At 39.1% G+C, this 20,765-nt stretch overlaps 2 protein-coding genes across 2 annotated transcripts in view; both read left to right on the top strand.

Annotated features, from left to right (window-relative positions):
* plod3 (procollagen-lysine, 2-oxoglutarate 5-dioxygenase 3) overlaps window positions 1-6,728 on the top strand; it is an 11,852-nt gene extending 5,124 nt beyond the window's left edge. The window contains exons 8-19 of the mRNA XM_051881188.1: window positions 326-427; window positions 538-669; window positions 1,263-1,384; window positions 1,499-1,603; window positions 1,838-1,963; window positions 4,288-4,429; window positions 4,553-4,666; window positions 4,766-4,837; window positions 4,991-5,095; window positions 5,171-5,317; window positions 5,717-5,842; window positions 6,250-6,728. Coding sequence (XP_051737148.1) covers window positions 326-427; window positions 538-669; window positions 1,263-1,384; window positions 1,499-1,603; window positions 1,838-1,963; window positions 4,288-4,429; window positions 4,553-4,666; window positions 4,766-4,837; window positions 4,991-5,095; window positions 5,171-5,317; window positions 5,717-5,842; window positions 6,250-6,405 — 1,449 coding nt within the window. The 3' untranslated portion in view covers window positions 6,406-6,728. The remainder of the gene's footprint in view (window positions 1-325; window positions 428-537; window positions 670-1,262; window positions 1,385-1,498; window positions 1,604-1,837; window positions 1,964-4,287; window positions 4,430-4,552; window positions 4,667-4,765; window positions 4,838-4,990; window positions 5,096-5,170; window positions 5,318-5,716; window positions 5,843-6,249) is intronic.
* A 1,459-nt stretch (window positions 6,729-8,187) lies between these two features.
* On the top strand, window positions 8,188-19,550 carry LOC127505568 (alpha-2,8-sialyltransferase 8E-like). Its single transcript, XM_051881205.1, has 7 exons — window positions 8,188-11,035; window positions 13,526-13,606; window positions 14,611-14,697; window positions 15,007-15,151; window positions 15,301-15,413; window positions 18,414-18,497; window positions 18,644-19,550. Exons 1-7 carry the CDS (start codon window positions 10,929-10,931, stop codon window positions 19,131-19,133), a joined length of 1,107 nt encoding a protein of 368 aa, XP_051737165.1. The 5' UTR covers window positions 8,188-10,928; the 3' UTR covers window positions 19,134-19,550.
* Window positions 19,551-20,765: the final 1,215 nt, after the last annotated feature.

Raw genomic sequence — 20,765 nt, 5'->3', positions numbered from 1 at the left:
ATGGTCATACAGATAAGATTAAAACATAATTCGAAACTGTAAAAGATCTATTTTTATTTGTGCACACTCTGTGTTTATGTAAACCTTGTGTGTGTTTGACCATGCGCAATAAGATGCGAAAGAGAACTTAGTTCAGTGCTCATGCATGGAGTAACAGGCTTTTATTGTGTGTACGCGCTCTTATTCATGTGATGTGAATGTATGTGGCTCTGCACAGTATGTTTGGGTGGCGGATCCAGAACTGAACTGAAAGCACGATACTACAATCTCTCTTTAAAGGCCGATCGTGGAGACATTAACCATTTGTGTGTGTGTATGTGTGTAGCTCCAGCTGAATTATCTGGGTAACTACGTGCCGACGGCGTGGACGTACGAACACGGCTGTGGAAACTGTGATGATGATTTGCTGGACCTGAGTCATCTGTCTGTGAGTGTCTGAATATTAACACAAATACAGTCAACATGAGTCTGACAGATCTGTGTCATGTGGTTTATGAGGATGAATTCTAATGGAGATGTGTTGGTGTGTTTGTGTAGGATGAGGAGATGCCGCTGGTTCACATTGCCGTGTTTATCGAGCAGCCAACGCCGTTTCTGGAAGAATTTCTGGAGAGGCTCGCGACTCTGAGCTACCCACACACGCGCTTACGACTCTTCATACACAACAACGTACATGCGGCTCTTCATACCAGTGTTATTTCAGTATCACTGAGAAAACTGTTATAGCTGGAATTATATTTTGAATTATCTTTTATGGTAAAGCTTAACTATTGCCTCACTGACCTGAGTAACTTTCATGCTGAGGCCGTGTGTCCACCAAAGCGTTTTTACCCATTTTTTTTTCAATGGGAGTGCCATGTTTTTTATTTAAACGGCAGCAGCGTGACAAGGCACTGAACGTCTATTTCTGTGCTCTGCTTTGTCCACACATGTGCTGGTGAAACACATGACCTGCATGTCGACACATGCAGTCTGTGTGTGTGTGTGCAGGTTGATCTGTACTGTTGTGAGGGCCAAATGTCTTTACTTGTATAGTGAAATATTATGACAACCGACTGGTGAAGACATTTTACTGGTCCTCACTAGTTAGAAAGGCCCAAACATGTTTGTTTTTTAAATCTAGTGTTAGTCATCTGTGATGGTTTTTGGCTTAGGCCATAGAAAATATCATTATCCTGATATAAAATCATGGAAGTCTATGCAATGTCCTCACTAATATAGTGAAACAAACATATTGTGTGTGTGTGTGTGTGTGTTTGCAGGTTGTGTTTCATGAACGGCACATTGAGCGGTTCTGGACACGTCATCGCTCTCTGTTCCCTGGGGCGAAAATAATCGGACCTGAGGAAAACCTCAGACAGGACCAGGCCAGAACCATGGCAGTGTAAATACACACACACACACACACAAATGTCAGAAATGACCAGTCCTGATGGCTGAATCTGTTCCGTAAACTGATCTTTTCCATGATTCCATTGGCTGTGTGTTTATGTTTCAGGGAGGCGTGTAAGAAGGACGTCTCCTGCGATTATTTCTTCAGCATAGACTCTGATGTTGCTCTGACGAATCCTGATATTTTACGGATTCTCATAGAAGAGAACAAGTGAGTGAACGAACAGCAGACGTGCCTCATGATTCTACAGTCATGTGTCGCTTGATGATTTCATTTTATTTGTTAAACTATCATCAGATAAACACTGAAATGCAAATATTTTCACTACAAACCGCTAAAATAATAGTTTGGTTTAATCCTGAAGAAGTTATGACCGAAATTTCCACATAATGATAATATTAATAATAATACAATTTACAAAATGTTTGCCGCTGATGTTCACAGGGGTGTGATTGCGCCCATGCTGTCTCGGCACGGGAAGCTCTGGTCAAACTTCTGGGGCGCTTTGAGTCCGGAGGGCTTTTACTCGCGCTCTGAGGACTATATCGACATCGTCCAGAGCAAGAGAGTGTGAGTTTCCTTCACCGTGTGTGTGTTTATCAGTGTAGCGAGTGTTGTTGTCGAGTCAGCTTTATTTCTATCGTGCTTTATACGATACAGATTGTTTTTTAAATCAGATTTACAGTTATAAACAGGAAAATAACAGTATTAATGTTGTGAAGTTCATCAGTTATGAAATTAAATATAAATTTAATTCAATTTAGTTTAATAACCGTGTCAATGTAGCAAAGTTCATCAATTACGAACCTTTCAATTCAGTTCAGTTTAATAACAGAATGAATGATTAATTAATTATGAAAAAGTTTCCGTTTAGTCCAGTTTGATTCAATTTAGTTCAATTACAGTGTCAATGTTGCAAAATTCATCAGTTATGAAGCATTCAATTCAATGACAGTGTTAGTACTGAAATTCATCAATTATATAACAAATTGAATTCAGTTCAGTGTTGATTCAGTTCAATAGCAGTGTCAGTGTTGCAAAATTCATCAATTATGAAACATCAAATCAGTTCAGTTTGATTTAATTTAGTTCAATGACAATGTCAGTGCTGCAAAATTAATCAATTATGAGAAATTCAATTCAGTTCAATTTGATTCAATTCAGTTCAATAAGAGTGTCAGTGTAGCAAAGTTCATCAATTATGAAACCGATTCAATTCAGTTCAGTGTTGATTCAATTCAGTTCAATAGCAGTGTCAGTGTTGCAAAATTAATCAATTATGAAATGATTTCAAATCAGTTCAGTTTGATTCAATTTATTCAATAACAGTGTCAATGTAGCAAAGTTCATCAATTTATGAGCAATTTGATTCAGTTCAATGTTGATTCAGTTCAGTTTAATAACAGAATGCAAAGTTATTCCAATCAGTTCAGTTTAGTTCAATGACCATTTCAGTACTGCAAAATTCATCAATTATGAAACGATTTCAAATCAGTTCAGTTTGATTCAATTTAGTTACGTAGTACAATATATAGTGTCAGTGTTGCAAAATTCATCAGTTATGAAACATTCAATTCAGTTCAATGACAGTGTTAGTACTGAAAAATTCATCAATTATTAAACAAATTGAATTCAGTTCAGTGTTGATTCAATTCAGTTCAATAGCAGTGTCAGTGTTGCAAAATTCATCAATTATGAAACAATTTCAAATCAGTTCAGTTTGATTCAATTTAGTTCAAAGACAGTGTCAGTACTGCAGAATTCATCAATTATGAGAAATTCAATTTTGTTCGATAATGGTGTTAATGCAGCAAAGTTCATCAATTATGAACAATTTGATTCAGTTCAATGTTGATTCAGTTCAGTTTAATAACAGAATGCAAAGTTATTCCATTCAGTTCAGTTTAGTTCAGTGACAGTTTCAGTACTGCAAAATTCATCAGTTATGAAACAAATTCAAATCCGTTCAGTTTGATTTAATTTAGTTATGTAGTACAATATACAATAAGTGTCGATGTTGCAAAATCAGTTATGAAACATTCAATTCAGTTCAATGACAGTGTTAGTACTGCAAAATTAATCAATTATGAAACAAATGTTGGTAATTGGTTAATGTTGAATCAATAATGTTGATTCAATTCAATTTAATAACAAAATGAATGATGCAAAATTCATCAATTATGAAACAAATTTAATTCAGTTCAATGTTAGTTCAGTTCAATAGCAGTGTCAGTGTTGCAAAATTCATCAATTATGAAACAATTTCAAATCAGTTCAGTTTGATTCAATTTAGTTCAATAACAATGTCAGTGCTGCAAAATTAATCAATTATGAGAAATTCAATTTGATTCAATTCAGTTCAAGAGTGTCAATGTAGCAAAGTTCATCAATTATGAACCTTTCGATTCAGTTCAATGTTGATTCAGTTAAATAACCGAATGAATAATGCAAAATTCATCAACTATGAAACAGATTCAATTCAGTTCAATTACAGTGTCAGTGTTGCAAAATTAATTAATTATGAAATGAATTCAGTTTAGTTAAATTTAACTCAGTTCACTTTAATAACGGTGTCAATGTAGCAAAATTCATCAATTATGAAAAATTTGATTCAGTTCAATGTTGATTCAGTTTAGTTCATTGACAATTTCAGTACTGCAAAATTCATCAATTATGAAAAATTCAAATCTGTTCAGTTTGATTCAATTTAGTTATGTAGTACAATATACAATAAATGTCAATGTTGCAAAGTTCATCAGTTATGAAATTAATTAAGTTTAATTTGATTCAGTTCAGTAACAGTGTCAATGTAGCAAAGTTCATCAATTATGAACAATTTGATTCAGTTCAGTAACAGTGTAAAAATTCATCAGTTGCCTCTTCCTGTTTTTCAGTGGTTTGTGGAACGTTCCCTACATCACTCAAGTCTATCTGATCCGCGGAGAGACTCTACGGACGCGTCTAGCTGCGATTTCTCTCTACCAGCAGGAGGGGATGGACCCAGATATGATCTTCTGCAAGAGCGTCCGTGAGCAGGTGATTATAAAGCTCTATGATTTACACCTTGAGCAGAGGGAATCCAGTCATAAAAACAGAATAAATGAGTAGGTGAAAACAGACAGTCAGATGTTTATCATCACAAAATGTTTCCTCCTGCAGGGCGTCTTCATGTTTGTGTCCAACAGGGATGAGTTCGGCCGTCTGATCTCCTCCACCAATTACAACATCAGTCGTCTTCATCCAGACATGTGGCAGATATTCGACAACCCAGTGGTGAGAGATTCATACATGAAACACATGTGTGCACAGACAAACATGTGAGCACAACCTAACTCTGTGTGTGTGTGTGTGTGTGTGTGTGTGTGATGTCAGGACTGGAGAGAGAAATACATCCATGAGAATTACTCCAGGATTTTTGAAGACGATGAGGACGTTGTGGAGCAGGTGAGATTGAACATTGTTGCATCTCCAGTAGTTTGTTTTGTGTCTTGTTTCTTTTTCAGCTGTGGATCAATGGCTAGGTCAGTGTCGCCACCTTGTGGGCGAACTAAATAGCGCATGCAAAAGAATTAATCATAATGAATCTGTGTGTTTCAGCCCTGTCCAGACGTGTACTGGTTCCCAGCGTTCTCTGACAGAATGTGCGACGAGCTCGTGGAGACCATGGAGGATTTTGGCGGATGGTCTGGAGGAAGACACAAGGTCGGTGACCTCAGCGTGTGAGCGCATGTGTGAGCGTGTGTAACCCAGCATCTCATCTGTGTGTTTCTCTCTCAGGACGAGCGGTTAGCTGGAGGTTATGAAAATGTTCCTACGGTTGATATTCACATGAATCAGATCCAGTATGAGAAAGAGTGGCTGAAGTTCCTCAAAGACTACATCGCTCCTGTGACAGAAAAACTCTACCCAGGATACTATCCGAGGGTGAGGCGCTCACACACTCAACCTGAGCCTCTCATTTGCTGCCCATATACTGAGTAATATTCATTAATTATTATGGTTTAAGGTTAGTTGCATGTAATTATGCATAATTTATAGTTTTTACTATGGTAAGTATGTGTAACAGGACACTGTAAAATAAAGTGTTACCTTATTTTTAATAGGCTTTTTATTTGGTCATTTACATAACATCAGTTTGATTCATTTTGGAGTTTGATTCTGTTTCAATGAATGAATTGAATCAAATATTGAATTGGACAATGATTTTAATCAAAATTGTGATTCAGTTTGTTTGATTAAGACAATAACAAAATCACCCTAGTAAATAATTTAAAGCAGATATACATTCAATAACATCTGCACAAACATTTGTGTGTGTTTCAGGCTCAGGCTGTGATGAATTTTGTGGTTCGTTATCGTCCTGATGAGCAGCCGTCGCTCCGTCCGCATCACGATTCCTCCACGTTCACCATTAACATCGCACTCAACAGCAAAGGCACCGATTATGAGGTAAGCAGGACTTTCCATTGACTTCTGTTGTAATTTATGGAGCGTATCGACCCATAAACCCTCACACCGTGTCCTAACCAGACGCAATGCGATAAGAGTCCAGCGACACGCAGTTTGTCTGTCACACCAGATGCGACAAGACTACGAAACATGACAAAATCAATCAAATTTCACAGCTAATCAGAAGAGTGTGTGGGCGGAGTCTCTCTGCAAACTCACTGCATTCGCAACCAAATCAAACCAAAATCACAGCCAATCAGAAGAGCGTGTGGGCGGAGTCTCTCTGCAAGCGCAAAGACGTGTCTGGTTAGGACACTGTGTCAAACAAACCCTTCTTACATTTTCATTCAGACATGATTTATACATTCGACAGCGGGACTTTAAGTTTGTGTGTTTGTGTGTGTCAGGGCGGAGGTTGCCGGTTTCTGCGTTACGACTGTAAGGTCGAGTCTCCGAGGAAGGGCTGGTCGTTTATGCACCCGGGCCGGTTAACGCACTACCACGAGGGTCTTCCCACCACGCGAGGAACGCGATACATCATGGTGTCATTCGTTGACCCTTGAAAATCATGTGAACTTTGTCTGTCTGTGTGTGTGTTTGTTTGTGCTTTTTCTGTAAATTAAAAATCGGATGTTACATTCGAACAGATTGTTACAAACGATCTCTGGCGCACGTGAGGTCAGAGATTCACTCCTTTAAGAGATGTTTGTTTTAAATGAACTTTAAAGCTTGATGAAAAGAGTATTTTTACTTGATTTTTATAGAATATTCAAGTCACAGATTTTTTTAAAGAGCAGTACATTCTGAAGTAGCTTTTGTAATCAAGCTTTGTACAAACCGCTTTAAATTATTTGTTGAATTTTGAAAATAAATATTGGAAACAAAAGTGGGTTGATCTGAGCGCATTTACACTATTATGGCATTAACTGGTAGAATTCTCTGTGAAATTACAAAACCATTCAAAAAGTAGTTTTTGTTTTATCTTAGAATTCTATGTACTTTACAGCACCAATTTAATTGTTTTTTTTTTTCGTTTTTTTTCTGCTTGATCTACCTAAAATGGCACAGAAAATGTTTAATATTTAATATTCTAGCTTCATGCATTTTTTTTTTTTTTTTTTTTTTTTTTCTTCCAACACTTGAATGTAAGGTAAGTTTCATAAACAACATTTTTAACAAAAAGCTAGACAGGTAACTATGCCTATAGATAATGAAGGTAAGTACTCACTAATACATACTTTTTAAAGACTGTTTTGAAATCAACATTTGACATTTTCTTATGAATTAAGAACAGAGTGTTTTAAATAATCGGTTTTACTTCATCATTCACAATTAGAATTATGTGGAACTGTAACTGAAATTACTGATTTTGCATTTGCTTATAAAGTAATAATGTGTTTTTGTAACCACGAAAAAAAAAGTCTAGGCCCATTTACAACTAATAAACCCTATAAATACAGTGTATAATATAGTGGTCTTAGCTCCCTGACTACTCCAAAACACAGGAGAAAAGATGTATACAAAAAAGAAAATGGCACCCAAACCCTACCACTTCAGTAATGAAGGAAACATTATGTATATACACTATTTAAAGCTAAAGGGTAACACAAATGCCACAACAAACAAACAAAAAATATAATAACAGGTGGAACACTAAAACGGACGAAAGTCAAAGGGAGTACACTTTACAAAACAGTGTTTCGCGCGCTTTGAAACAGTGAATCATTTTGTGAAGCAATTGATTCAGATTATCTAAAAGCTTAAAGGATTAGTCCACTTTTAAATTAAAATGTCCTGATAATTTACTCACCCCCATGTCATCTAAGATGTCCATGTCCTTCTTTCTTCAGTCGAAAAGAAATGAAGGTTTTTGAGGAAAACATTTGAGGATTTTTCTCCATATAGTGGGCTTCACTGGTCTCCAAACGGTTGAAGGTAAAAATTACAGTTTCAGTGCAGCTTCAAAGGGCTTTAAACGATACCAGACGAGGAATAAGGGTCTTATCTAGTCTTTATTCAAAATTGACCAGTGCTATTCGATGATACATAAATTAAACCATAATCTTGAGTTTCTGCACCTCAAAAAGTAAACTATGAAAATAGGCCAAGGTCATGAGTTTGATTCCCCAATAAAACGTATAGCTTGCCGTTTTCTCTATAAATGCTGCATTCTTCTCTATAAAAATCTCTATAAAAGTGTAATGATGCTCTGGAACAGAAGGTGATGATACACAGAGCAACTTTTTGAGCAATGTTGCCGATGTTGCTTGGGCACTTTCCCATTGAGAAAGGGCAACAAATTTCTATCTTGATACCCAGAGAGAAATTTGTTGCCCATTCTCAATGGGAAAGTGCCCACAACAAACATTGCTCAAAAAGTTGCCCTGTGTATCATCACCTTGTGTGGTTATAACCACTGGAGATGCGACGGCCTGAAAGTACAGTGCCCTAATTGCAGAGCCAGTGGTCATTCTGTAGGAAAATATCAGTGTCTTGAATTTGATGCAAGCGGCTATTGGCAAACATTGTTTATGAGGAGACCATTGTTTTAACCAAGTTTATGAGAAGAGGTGTGACGTTTGTTGGCTTCGGCTTGTTAAAAACCACTCTTGCTGCCGCTTTCTGGATCAGTTACAGAGGTCTGACAGTTCATGCTGGAAGGCCTGCCAAGAGAGCCTAACAAGTGGAACAAGTGTTTGCTCAGTCAGTGTGTTTGTGTTTTTACAATAGGGTAATTTTTTTTTTTTTCAGTTTGAATTCAGTTCAAACGGTCAGTAATAAAATAAGAACAAATAAACAAATGACTAACAATAGCACAAATAAACACAATAGAATAAAGATACAAAAAATAAACTGCTTTAAGCTTTTCAGGTAGGTTTAACAGTAGTAGGGCTATTCAGGTAAGAAATACTACAGAAACTGAATAAAGAAATGAAATGTAAAATAACCTTGGATAGTCTTCAGTTTAAAAATTAAATACAGATAAATACAGAAGTTACAAACCCGATTCCAAAAAAGTTGGGACACTGTACAAATTGTGAATAAAAAAGGAATGCAATGATGTGGAAGTTTCAAATTTCAATATTTTATTCAGAATACAACATAGATGACATATCAAATGTTTAAACTGAGAAAATGTATCATTTTAAGGGAAAAATAAGTTGATTTTAAATTTCATGGCATCAACACATCTCAAAAAAGTTGGGACAAGGCCATGTTTACCACTGTGTGGCATCCCCTCTTCTTTTTATAGCAGTCTGCAAACGTCTGGGGACTGAGGAGACAAGTTGCTCAAGTTTAGGAATAGGAATGTTGTCCCATTCTTGTCTAATACAGGCTTCTAGTTGCTCAACTGTCTTAGGTCTTCTTTGTGGCATCTTCCTCTTTATGATGCGCCAAATGTTTTCTTTCAGAAGGAAGCATGAAGTGCTCTAAAATTTCCTGGTAGATGGCTGCGTTGACTGTGGACTTCAGAAAACACAGTGGACCAACACCAGCAGATGACATGGCAGCCCAAATCATCACTGACTGAGGAAACTTCACACTGGACTTCAAGCAACATGCTTTCTGTGCCTCTCCACTCTTCCTCCAGACTCTGGGACCTTGATTTCCAAATGAAATGCAAAATTTACTTTCATCTGAAAAGAGGACTTTGGACCACTGAGCAACAGTCCAGTTCTTCTTCTCCTTAGCCCAGGTAAGATGCTTCTGACGTTGTCTTTGGTTCAGAAGTGGCTTGTTGTGACAGTTGTAGCCCATTTCCTGAAGATGTCTGTGTGTGGTGGCTCTTGATGCACTGACTCCAGCTTCAGTCCACTCCTTTTGAAGCTCTCCTAAGTTCTTAAATCAGCTTCGCCTGACAATCTTCTCAAGCCTGCGGTCATTCCTTTCACTTGCACACCTTTTCCTATCACACTTTTTCCTTCCAGTCAACTTTTCCATGAATATGCTTTGGCACAGCACTCTGCGAACAGCCAGCTCTTTCAGCAGTGACCCTCTGTGGCTTACCCTCATTGTAGAGGGTCTTGATGACCGGCTTCTGGACAACTGTCAAGTCAGCAGACTTCCCCATGACTGCTGTTGGGATTACTGACCTAAACCCAGTATTTATACCCTGAGAATGGTCATTTAATAGAACTTGAAATTAAATATTCTAATAATTTGAGATACTGATTTTTTGATTTTGATGAGCAGCAAGCTGTAATCATCAACATGAAAACAAAAAAGTCTGGAAATATTTTACTTTGTCTAATAAATCTAGAATTTAAGTTTTTACTTTTTGAATTAAATTACAGAAAGAAAAAAAAACCTTTTTTATGATATTCTAATGTATTGAGATGCACCTGTATACCTCCTCTTGAGCTGATTAGAAAGACTGTTTGAATGTGCTCCTCCCAAACTTTGTTTATAAAACATAATTCGCTTGAATTCTGCATTCTCTTGAGGCGGACAATTAACTGTATATACTAGACACTTAGTCTACATTTTAAAACCTTTATTTGAATATGGAAACATTGAATATTTTTCAAACCTCATTCTACAATATTTCTATGATTAAATTGCTGACTCCTCCCCCATCAGCCAATCACTGTGTGTATACTCCATAGCAACAAGGTCAACCCCGCCCTTACTCTTCTCTCTATTCCTTAGTAAAAGTTTGTCTCAGCAGCTTTGTGAATAGGTTTTAAGAGAAAACTCTCAGCAAAGAACTTTTACTGCTATTTAGGAGAACTCTTAGTGGTAAGACAAAATGTTTTGTGAATACGGCCCCTGAACTTCTAGTAGATGTAATGAAGTCTGCTTTGTTTACAGTTTACAATTCCAGACACCAATAGGAAAAGAAATGTACTAGAGGACATAGAGAAAGAATGCAGGTTATATAGGATTGAGCTGTCTCCGATGCGTGACTTATCATTATTGCAGAATATGAGTCAATTGATGATAGTTATGAGTAGTGAGGAAGTTTAAGGTGAGAGGGGCGGAGTTACATGTGGAATTTTAACCTCTCCATCACAGTCAGAGCGCGCACACACACACACACACACACACACACACACACACACAGGCTCCAGCTCTCGTGCTTGTGATGGCATTGGTGTTTCTCCGATGGATCTTCAGGCTGCTGATGGTCGTGATCATCTCTCAGGGTGTGTGTGTGATGTTCTACTACACATCCAACACACACTTGCCCAGGTGAGCGCTTGCACTCAATACTTCACCTTTCTCGGTTTAGATCAATTGATCAAAGCCTTGCTCATATCTGTCTCTTCCTGGCTGATGTTTCTTGTGAACATTGAAATTTAATCATTAGACTTTTTAAATTAAGTCAAATCATAATTTAATGAATGGAGTATGTTTCTATTTTACGTGACTTTAATATAAAAATTATCATTCATCGCTTGTCATTGTGAACGACTGAGTTGTCATGTACATTTTTATTCAATGATTTAAGTATTTTAAATCATAATACTAAATTTTGAGAAGCCTGACAACTCAACTAAGTAGCCTATTTATCCTAGAGAGATGGTAAAAGTACAAATTCGCCTTTTTTCTTCAAAAGTTCACGTGTTACTTGCCATTTCTTTGTAATTGTTTGTTAAATTTAGTCTACAAGGAATTTATGAGTGAAATGTTTCTATATATTACTAAGTTGGTTTCAATCACCCAACTTAGAATATAGTTAGAATCAGCAAAGATTCTAATAAAGAAGATTGATTGATTTATTTATTTATTTATTTTGTGGACGTGAAGTCACCTTTGGCTGCTCACTCACTTAAAGCTTATGTTACTTTCCGGCCCTGAGCTGTAGTGTTAAATCATTAACTCAGTATAGCTTTCTAAGCTGCTTTGAAACTGTATTTTGAAAAGCTTTATGCAAATAAATTTGCATTGACTGAAAGTTCACACAAGTTCATGATATTAAATATGAAAATCCACTAACCCCAAGTCTTGCTTTTCAACACACTGATGGCATTTCAGACAATACAAACTTATTCTGTGCTTATATTTCTTACAGTCAACTCTTCAAATAACATTCAGACATTTTCAGATGTGATTTGGCTGTCTAAACTTTTTGGGACCGCTGTACATCACATCCTTTGTGTTAGTTTTCCTGTTAAGAAGAACTGGAGATGAACTTTATGCTTTGCATTTCCAGTGTATTTCTAAGTAAACACGGATATTTGCCACCAGCAATGCTGTAGTTTACTTTTCTTTATTTCTTTTTTTTTTTTTTTTTTTTTACAGCATTTACTGAACAGTTATTGAGCATTATTGCTATAATTTACACATGGACGTGTTCCAGAATCAACTTTCCTTCAATTAGGAACTTGCTGTTAATTTTTATCACCCTGCATGCATGCTTGACCAGATGATCTAGTATTCTTTGTGATGGAAATACTGTGGTACTGATATATACCAATCAGGCATAACATCATGAGCACTGACAGGTGAAGTGAATAACACTGATCATCTCTCTTCATCACGGCACCTGTTAGTGGGTGGATATATTAGGCAGCAAGTGAACATTTCGTCCTCAAAGTTGATGTGTTAGAAGCAGGAAAAATGGACAAGAGTAAGGATTTGAGCGAGTTTGACAAGGACCAAATTGTGATGGCTAGACGACTGGGTCAGAGCATCTCCAAAGCTGCAGCTCTTGTGGGGTGTTCCCGGTCTGCAGTGGTCAGTATCTATCAAAAGTGCTCCAAGGAAGGAACAGTGGTGAACCGGCGACAGGGTCATGGGCGGCCAAGACTCATTGATGCATGTGGGGAGTGATGGCTGGCCCGTGTGATCCGATCCAACAGACGAGCTACTGTAGCTCAAATTGCTCAAGAAGTTAATGCTGGTTCTGATAGAAAGGTGTCAGAATACACAGAGCATCACAGTTTGTTGTGTATGGAGCTGCATAGACACAGACCAGTCAGGGTGCCCATGCTGACCCCTGTCCACCACCGAAAGAGCCAACAGTGGACATGTGAGCATCAGAACCGGACCACGGAGCAATGGAAGAAGGTGGTCATCATGTTTTCTTTTACATCACGTGGATGGCCGGGTGCGTGTGCGTCGCTTACCTGGGGAACACATGGCACCAGGATGCACTATGGGAAGAAGGCAAGCCGACGAAGGCAGTGTGATGCTTTGGTCAATGTTCTGCTGGGAAACCTTGGGTCCTGCCATCCATGTGGATGCCACTTTGACACGTACCACCTACCTAAGCGTTGTTGCAGACCATGTACACCCTTTCATGGAAACGGTATTCCCTGGTGTCTGTGGCCTCTTTCAGCAGGATAATGCTCCTGCCACAAAGCAGAAATGGTTCAGGAATGGTTTGAGGAGCACAACAATGAGTTTGAGGTGTTGACTTCGCCTCCAAATTCCCCAGATCTCAATCCAATCGAGCATCTGTGGGATGTGCTGAACAAACAAGACCGATCTATGGAGGCTCCACCTCGCAGCTTACAGGACTTAAAGGATCTGCTGCTAACATCTTGGTGTCAGATACCACAGCACACCTTCAGGGGTCTAGTGGAGTCCATGCCTCGACGGGTCAGGACTGTTTTGAAACCAACACAATATTAGGAAGGTGGTCATAATGTTATGCCTGATCGGTGTATGTGTGTGTGAGATAAAGGCTCTGATTTAATACACAAGAAAATTAATTTTATTTTCCTTTTCTTTCAGAGATGCACTGACAGAGACGCTTCAGCAGCTGCACTGCACAAAACTCCGACGCGAGTTTTCTGTTATCGATCCAGCCAAAAGGTGCGTGAGTATAAAGATCAACCAGCGATCCAGACATTTCAGATCTTATAGAAGCATTGATGTCGCTTGACTCTGTACGATAAAAGTGAGCGAGAACAAGGCTGTCAAGCTCCAGAAATACCATAAAAAATGCTTTTAAATGACCAAAAAAGTTTCATAACCGTATCATGTGCAATCTCCGACTGTCGATTATGAATGTGTTTGACCAACACCCAGCAGATGTTGTTCAAGAAAACTATTTTTAGCTTTACAGCTTTACATTTTGTGAGAAAAGAAATCATAAAAGTAGTTTTTAAAAAAAAAAAAGCTCTATACAAATACATTTCTTTTTCACAATCTGCTCAAATGAGTCCTTTGTCTGTGAATCGGACTACAGTGGCATTCTAATCCAAAATCGGATTATTGGTTCCCCTCAAATATAAACAACGAAGCTTTATTGTTCTAGTTCTTTATCTTTCCTAGTTCCTGGGAAACCACTGATGCTGTGCGATGTGAGAATTTGTTTATCATCAGCTGAACTGCAGACGTCTCTGCAAACATTTGCTAAACAGGTTTTATAGTTGCATAAAATGTGATGTTTATTATTAACTGTGTACTTAACTCTGTGCCGTCATACACATGCAGTTAACCCATAAACCCCACCCTCTCCATGTAATTTAATGGGGCGTGGGCCAAACTAAACAATTATATTACACTTCAACTTTTTTTCCAAATATGGATTCTGGCTTTTTATGTAGTTTTATCATGCTGATGTAAGTTCAAGTGTTTGTTCTTTAAAATAGGTTTGGTTTTAGTTAGTTATTTTGTGCTATAAAAACGGGGGTGTGACGTCATGATTGACGGCTTCTCTGAGCACCAACAAACTTTTTAGAAAAGTTTTGAAGAGAGGCCCCTTGATCATGTGACCCCAAGGTTACAGCTATGTGTTAATCCACTGCTGCGCCTGAGGAAGGGTAAATAATGACAGAATTTGTACAAAACATCTCATGCGTTTCTTTCTACAGTCTAGACATGAAGAGTGTTACCCAGAAACTCTCCGATTTCTTAAACTGCCCTTACAAAACGAACACAACTGAACAGGACATAAACAGGTGTGTGTGTGATTTAATCTCACTCTGTGTACTACCATTTGAAAACTAGTAGATTTACCATTTGAGTAGATTAATTTTTAGTAGATTCCTTCTGCTTACTAACTGGACGTTCCTCTTTAGCTTATACTGTTTCACCACTAATATACGTCACTATAGTTCTGAGTGTCTGATGAGTGTATAAGGTTTAATGGAGCAATCATACAATCCTTAATGTCATCATTCTCCTAGTCATGATAAGAGGTAAACTGATAAGAGTTATAGTGAGAACTGAATTCTCTCTCTTTCTCTCTCTCTCTGTGTTTATTACAGAATCAGGCTGCAGTTTTGTTGTAACGCCACAGGATCATTCATCCTCACCAAACGCAACACAGCCGTCAATCAAACCATCGAATATGAAACAAGCTCAAAAAGCACATACAAAATAAATGCAGCACTTCACAGTATGCTGCCCGAGGTGTGTGTGTACTGGTTTATCTATACTTGCAAGGGCCAAATGTTCTCAATTAAATAATGAAATATTATGACAACTGACTAGCAATGTCCTCAGTAATATAGTCAAACAAACGTGTGTGTGTGTGTGTGTGTGTGTGTGTGTGTGTGCAGGACTTCCCCTGGTCCGGTCGGCGTCTGGGTCGGTGTGCTGTGGTCGGCAGTGGTGGGATTTTGAAAAACAGCAGCTGTGGACGTGAGATTGACAGCGCAGACTTCGTCATACGGTAAACACATCCCATCATTCCTTGCTCCCCACAACAATGTACTCAACCAAAGTGATTTATATGGACCAGAAAACAGGTGGAAAAATCCCACGAAGGAGAAACTTGAGCCACATCTACAGACCAGAAGATCACAGAAACTTTGAACTCTTTTGAATATATTTAATCAGTTTCATTTTAGACCTTGGAGATTTGCCATAAAAATTCAATTCAACTGATGTGCGCTCAAGTGTGTTTGTATAGCAGCTTTGAAACTCAGAAATGGCTGCAGATAGTTTCTCTGTGAATACTCCAAATGGTTAATCACTGTACAGTTTGTTAATAGTTAGACAGATTTCCACTGAAACCACAGCACCCGCCTGTCTCTTATCTGAGGAGTTTAACAGGATGTGTCATATTCAATATCTGCTGTTGCTGTGTGATGAGTTGTTACAGAAAACAAATCTTAGAGAGCGAATTCTTTTGTGAATGCGTAGCTAGTATGCCTAATAAAACAGATGCAAAAGATACAGCATTGGGACAGACAATGACATGTCAGGCCACTCAAACAAAGTACACTGTGAAAACGTCACACAAAGTCAAACTATAGCAATGACTGTGAACGTGAAACTCACACACCACTAACTAGCAAAACATGGTGACTGAAGCTTTAATCCAGAAGTCTTTTTCCATCAAATGCTTTAAATTGTCCTTTGTTGAAAAGTCGTTTGTGTATGTAGTTCAAATGTAGTGTTCCATAAATCAATAAATTATGTTAATGAAAGCATTGAAGGATCATGACCTACAAATTGTCCTAGATTGGGATGAAAATGAAGATAAGGAAGCAAAAATTAACATAAACAATTCGGTAACACAGCACCTAACACGGCACACTGTAACAGAATACATGTGGGGGCTCTGGAGGCGAAGGACAGGAACCCAGAAGAAGCTCCAGCAGAGGAAATCAGGGTGGTGTTGATGGAGAGAGGAGTCAGGGAGGCAAGGATTCACAGCCAGGATAAAAGCCAATGCGAAGTCGATGGAGGGAGGAGCCATGGTGGAGTTTTGGCCAACGAAACCATGGAGATGATGGAAAGAGATGGAGGTGGAGACCTAGACGGAGAGCTGATGGGACAACACGACATAGATGGTTCAGGAGACGAAGGCAGAGACGCAGCGATGAGGGTCCAAGGTGGAGCCAGGGTGCTAGAGGGTCTGGGCGGAACCAGCGGAGGAACAGGAGACTTAGAGCTGGGCACAACCAGCGGAGGTACAGAAGACTTAAAGCTAAGCGGAGCCAGCGGAGGAACAGGAGACCTAGAGCTGGACAAAACCAGCGGGGGCACAGGAGAATTAGAGCTGGGCGGGACCAGCAGCGGCACAGGGGACTTAGAGCTGGATGGAACCAGTGGGGCACAGGAGACTTAGAGCTGGGCACAACCAGCGGAGGTACAGAAGACTTAAAGCTAGGCGGAACCAGCGGAGGAACAGGAGACCTAGAGCTGGGCGGAACCAGTGGAGGAACAGGAGACCTAGAGCTGGGCGGAACCAGCGGGAGCACAGGAGAATTAGAGCTGGGCGGGACCAGCAGTGGCACAGGGGACCTAGAGCTGGGGGGAACCAGTGGGGCACAGGAGACTTAGAGCTGGGCACAACCAGCTGAGGTACAGAAGACTTAAAGCTAGGCGGAACCAGTGGGGGCACAGGAGACCTAGAGGTGGACGGAACCAGAGGGGGAACAGGAGACTTAGAGCTGGACAGAACCAGCGGGGGCACAAGCGAATTAGAGCTGGGCAGAACCAACGGGGACACAGAAGACTTAGAGCTAGTGGGGGACCAGTGGAGATAAGAGAACCAGGAAAAAATCCTCTTCCATTTCCTCAAAAATATTAGCAGAGGCCAGCTTCAACTCAACCTCAGTAGTGGGAGTGTGGGCAGGGCTATCCTTGGCTCAGTCCTGACTGCTGCCGCTGTGATTGTGGCAGGCTCTAGCCCTCCGTCTGCTGTAGGCTCTGGCATCATGCATCGGTGTGATGGCTGGTTGGGCTCTGGATTTTGAGATGTGGCGACGGGTATGAAGTGGGGTTGGACAATGATTATGTCCACCCACAGAGCGATGTTGGTGTACTCTTCTAAGCTCCAGCAGGTATCCCCTTTGGCATCAGGAAGGGGATATCTTCGTCCAGCCCACACCAGAAACCTTCCATGAGGGTGAGATCATCACAAGTCGCACGGTGGCAGATTTCAACAAACTCCTCCACACAGTCGTCTAAACTTCTGCCACCCTGGAAATTAAAAATAATTCCCCCTCTTAGTCCCTTGCAGCTTCATACTGGGGCAACATTGATCGCTGCTGCAGTATATACATTTTGGTGGTGTGGTGTTCTGTCACGGATTAAGATGAAAACGAAGGCGATGAGGAAGATAGATTGCAAATAAGTAGGTTACTTTAATAAAAACACAAAAGGTTGTATTTCAATGATATCGGCAATGCAACAGTGTGCTCGTTAACACAAACAACACCAGACAAAGAACTGAACAAACTGAGGGCATATATATGGAACAGAGGCCAGCTAGTAGTCGCTGTGTGAGTAAACCTCACTCCTCTGATCTCAAGAGATGCTCTAGCAACTGATGCTAGAGGTTGCAGCCTTTAGCCTCCTTGTTAGAGCGTCTGACTCCCACGCCAGAGACCTAGGTTTGCGCAGAGTGGGGCGAGTGGACCTGGGTGATGGGTTACATATATATGCGCTAATTAATCAATCATATAATGAAAAACCATGGTAACTGATAATAAACAGGAACATAAGAATGAGAAAACAGGAACCAAAGATAAACGTACTAAAAAGTCCTTAAAAACAAAACCAAAGCGCATCAAACTAAGAATAACTGTGGCACAAATGTAGATCCCAACATTAATGTAGCTTGGATGACACACCACTTACGTTTAATATAGTTTAATTTTAAAAGATGGAAGCGGCACTTATTTCATAGAATGTTAAAAGATTTTTCTTTCTCTTTCAGATTTAATTTGGCTCATGTTAATGACAGTGATGTTGGACTGAAGACTGATCTGGTAACCATCAATCCCACTCAGATTCAGAAAGAGTCAGTATCCACACACACTTCTCTCAGTGAGATTAATTTAAATTGTAATTATAATATGAGACATTTTATTGTCATATCTACAACACACCTATACAGGCATATTGTTTTTTCAATAGTGTTTATTAGACATTAATGTGTGTCTAAAGATACAAAGACCTGGAGAAGAATCCGGATCCGTTGGTGGAGCGGGTCAGTGTGTATGGAAACGCCTCTCTCATTGTTCCTGCCTTTGCCTACACATTCTGCACATCACTGTCAATGAAAGCTCTCAAAGTCCTCCAGCCAATCAGACCTCAGCAGCCAGTGGTGTTCTACAGCCCTTATTACCTGCGGAAACTGGACCGCTTCTGGAAGGGGCGTGGCATACGGGAGGTGCGGCTGTCCTCGGGGTTCATTATGATCAGCACAGCGATGGAACTGTGTGAGCATGTGCACGTTTATGGATTTTGGCCATTCGACAGCGACCTGCAGGACCGTCCGGTTCCGTACCATTATTACGACCAGCTGAAGCCGCACCCCTATATGCACAAGATGCCGGAGGAGTTTGTGCGGCTGCTGCAGCTCCACAGCCAGGGGGCGCTGACACTACACCTGCAGCCCTGCTCCTCACAGACACACACTCAAGATTATGTTTGATATCTCTTTGAAATGCGATGATTTAACTGTGAGCACTGCATGTTTCAAAGTAAAAACGTGATGCAGTTGCACGTTCTGCAGGCTCATGTTTTCAAAGCAGTTCACAATCAATATGACACTGTTGATGAATATGACAATGTTTACCTATGGTGTTTATATAATTCTTGGAAACTTGTCACATTTCTAAAAAGTGTAGCTACATTGTTTACAGGGTTTACCAGGGTAACCGCTATATTTCTGTTGTTCCATAAGCATCAGCTACAGTTAGAGAGTGAAATTTCATTTTCATTAGCTGATGGATTGAAAAGAAGCACTATATATATATATAATCATATTTATATAAATATAAATACATTTATAATCTAAAACTCTCTTGGCTAAAAGGGTTAGTACACCCAAAAATGAAAATAATGTCATGTATTACTCACCCTCATGCTGTTCCACACCCGTAAGACCTTCATTAATCTTTGGAACACAAATTGAGATATTTTTGTTGAAATCCGATGGCTCAGTGAGGTCTGCATCGCCAGCAATGACATTTCCTCTCTCAAGATCCATAAATGTACTAAAAACATATTTAAATCAGTTCATGTGAGTACAGTGGTTCAATATTAATATTATAAAGTGACGAGAATATTTTTTTGTGTACCAAAAAAACCAAAATAACGACTTATTTAGTGATGGGCGATTTCAAAACACTGCTTCATGAATCTTCGGAGCGTTATGAATCTTTTGTGTTGAATCAGTGGTTCATGAAGCAGTGTTTTGAAATCGGCCATCACTAAATAAGTTGTTATTTTGTTTTTTTTGGTGCACAAAAAATATTCTCGTCACTTTATAATATTAATATTGAACCACTGTACTCACATGAACTGATTTAAATATGTTTTTAGTACATTAATGGATCTTGAGAGAGGAAATGTCATTGCTGGCTATGGAGGCCTCACTGAGCCATCGGATTTTAACAGAAATAACTTAATTTGTGTTCTGAAGATGAACGAAGGTCTTACGGGTGTGGAACGACATGAGGGTGAGTAATAAATGACAGAATTTTCATTTTTGGGTGAACGAACCCTTTAAAGGCTGAAATGTGAGATTTATTTTTATAGAAAACTTTTTGTTTTTGTCAAAATCTGTATTATTTAAACTGTAAAGTTGTTTAAATTCATTGTTTGTACTGTCCTTCAATGGTTTCGATGATACCATAAACACCACCTGTATGGTGTTAATTTTATTTAAAAAGGTCATAAAAAGCTATGTTACTGTAAAACCCTGCAGATACACCCTGATAGTACATATTACAAAGTACACTAACAAAATACTGTGAGTGTCACTCTGAATTCAGAAAATGGTGTCTGAATTCACTCACTCGTTTCCATTTACACATTCAAGTGTACTATATTAGTGGACTAATGCAGGGAATTGTAAATTAGGGTGTAGGGGCGATTTCGCATACAGCCTCAGTGTATTTGTGATTTTAGAACATTATTCTTGTTTACACACAGTAATAATAATCATAATTGATAAAAATATAATTATTTGCATTTTGGTAAAGTAGCTATACCCGGGCCTTAAAAATTAGGCTTAACTTGAAACTTCCGGACGCGCGGATTCCTATTGAAATAACTTGAT

The sequence above is a fragment of the Ctenopharyngodon idella genome, chromosome 22 (genome assembly GCF_019924925.1).
Source record: "Ctenopharyngodon idella isolate HZGC_01 chromosome 22, HZGC01, whole genome shotgun sequence".
Lineage (NCBI taxonomy): Eukaryota > Metazoa > Chordata > Actinopteri > Cypriniformes > Xenocyprididae > Ctenopharyngodon > Ctenopharyngodon idella.
The sequence above is the reverse complement of the archived record's forward strand: the minus strand, read 5'-3'. Positions and strand labels throughout refer to the sequence as shown.

Excerpts from the sequence above, each read along its gene's own strand:
- LOC127505568 (XM_051881205.1), top strand. The coding sequence starts at position 10,929 with ATGGCATTGGTGTTTCTCCGATGGATCTTCAGGCTGCTGATGGTCGTG. Across the intron at positions 14,698-15,006 it reads ACTGAACAGGACATAAACAG|AATCAGGCTGCAGTTTTGTT; the intron begins GTGTGTGTGTGA and ends TGTTTATTACAG. Across the intron at positions 18,498-18,643 it reads CCCACTCAGATTCAGAAAGA|ATACAAAGACCTGGAGAAGA; the intron begins GTCAGTATCCAC and ends GTGTGTCTAAAG.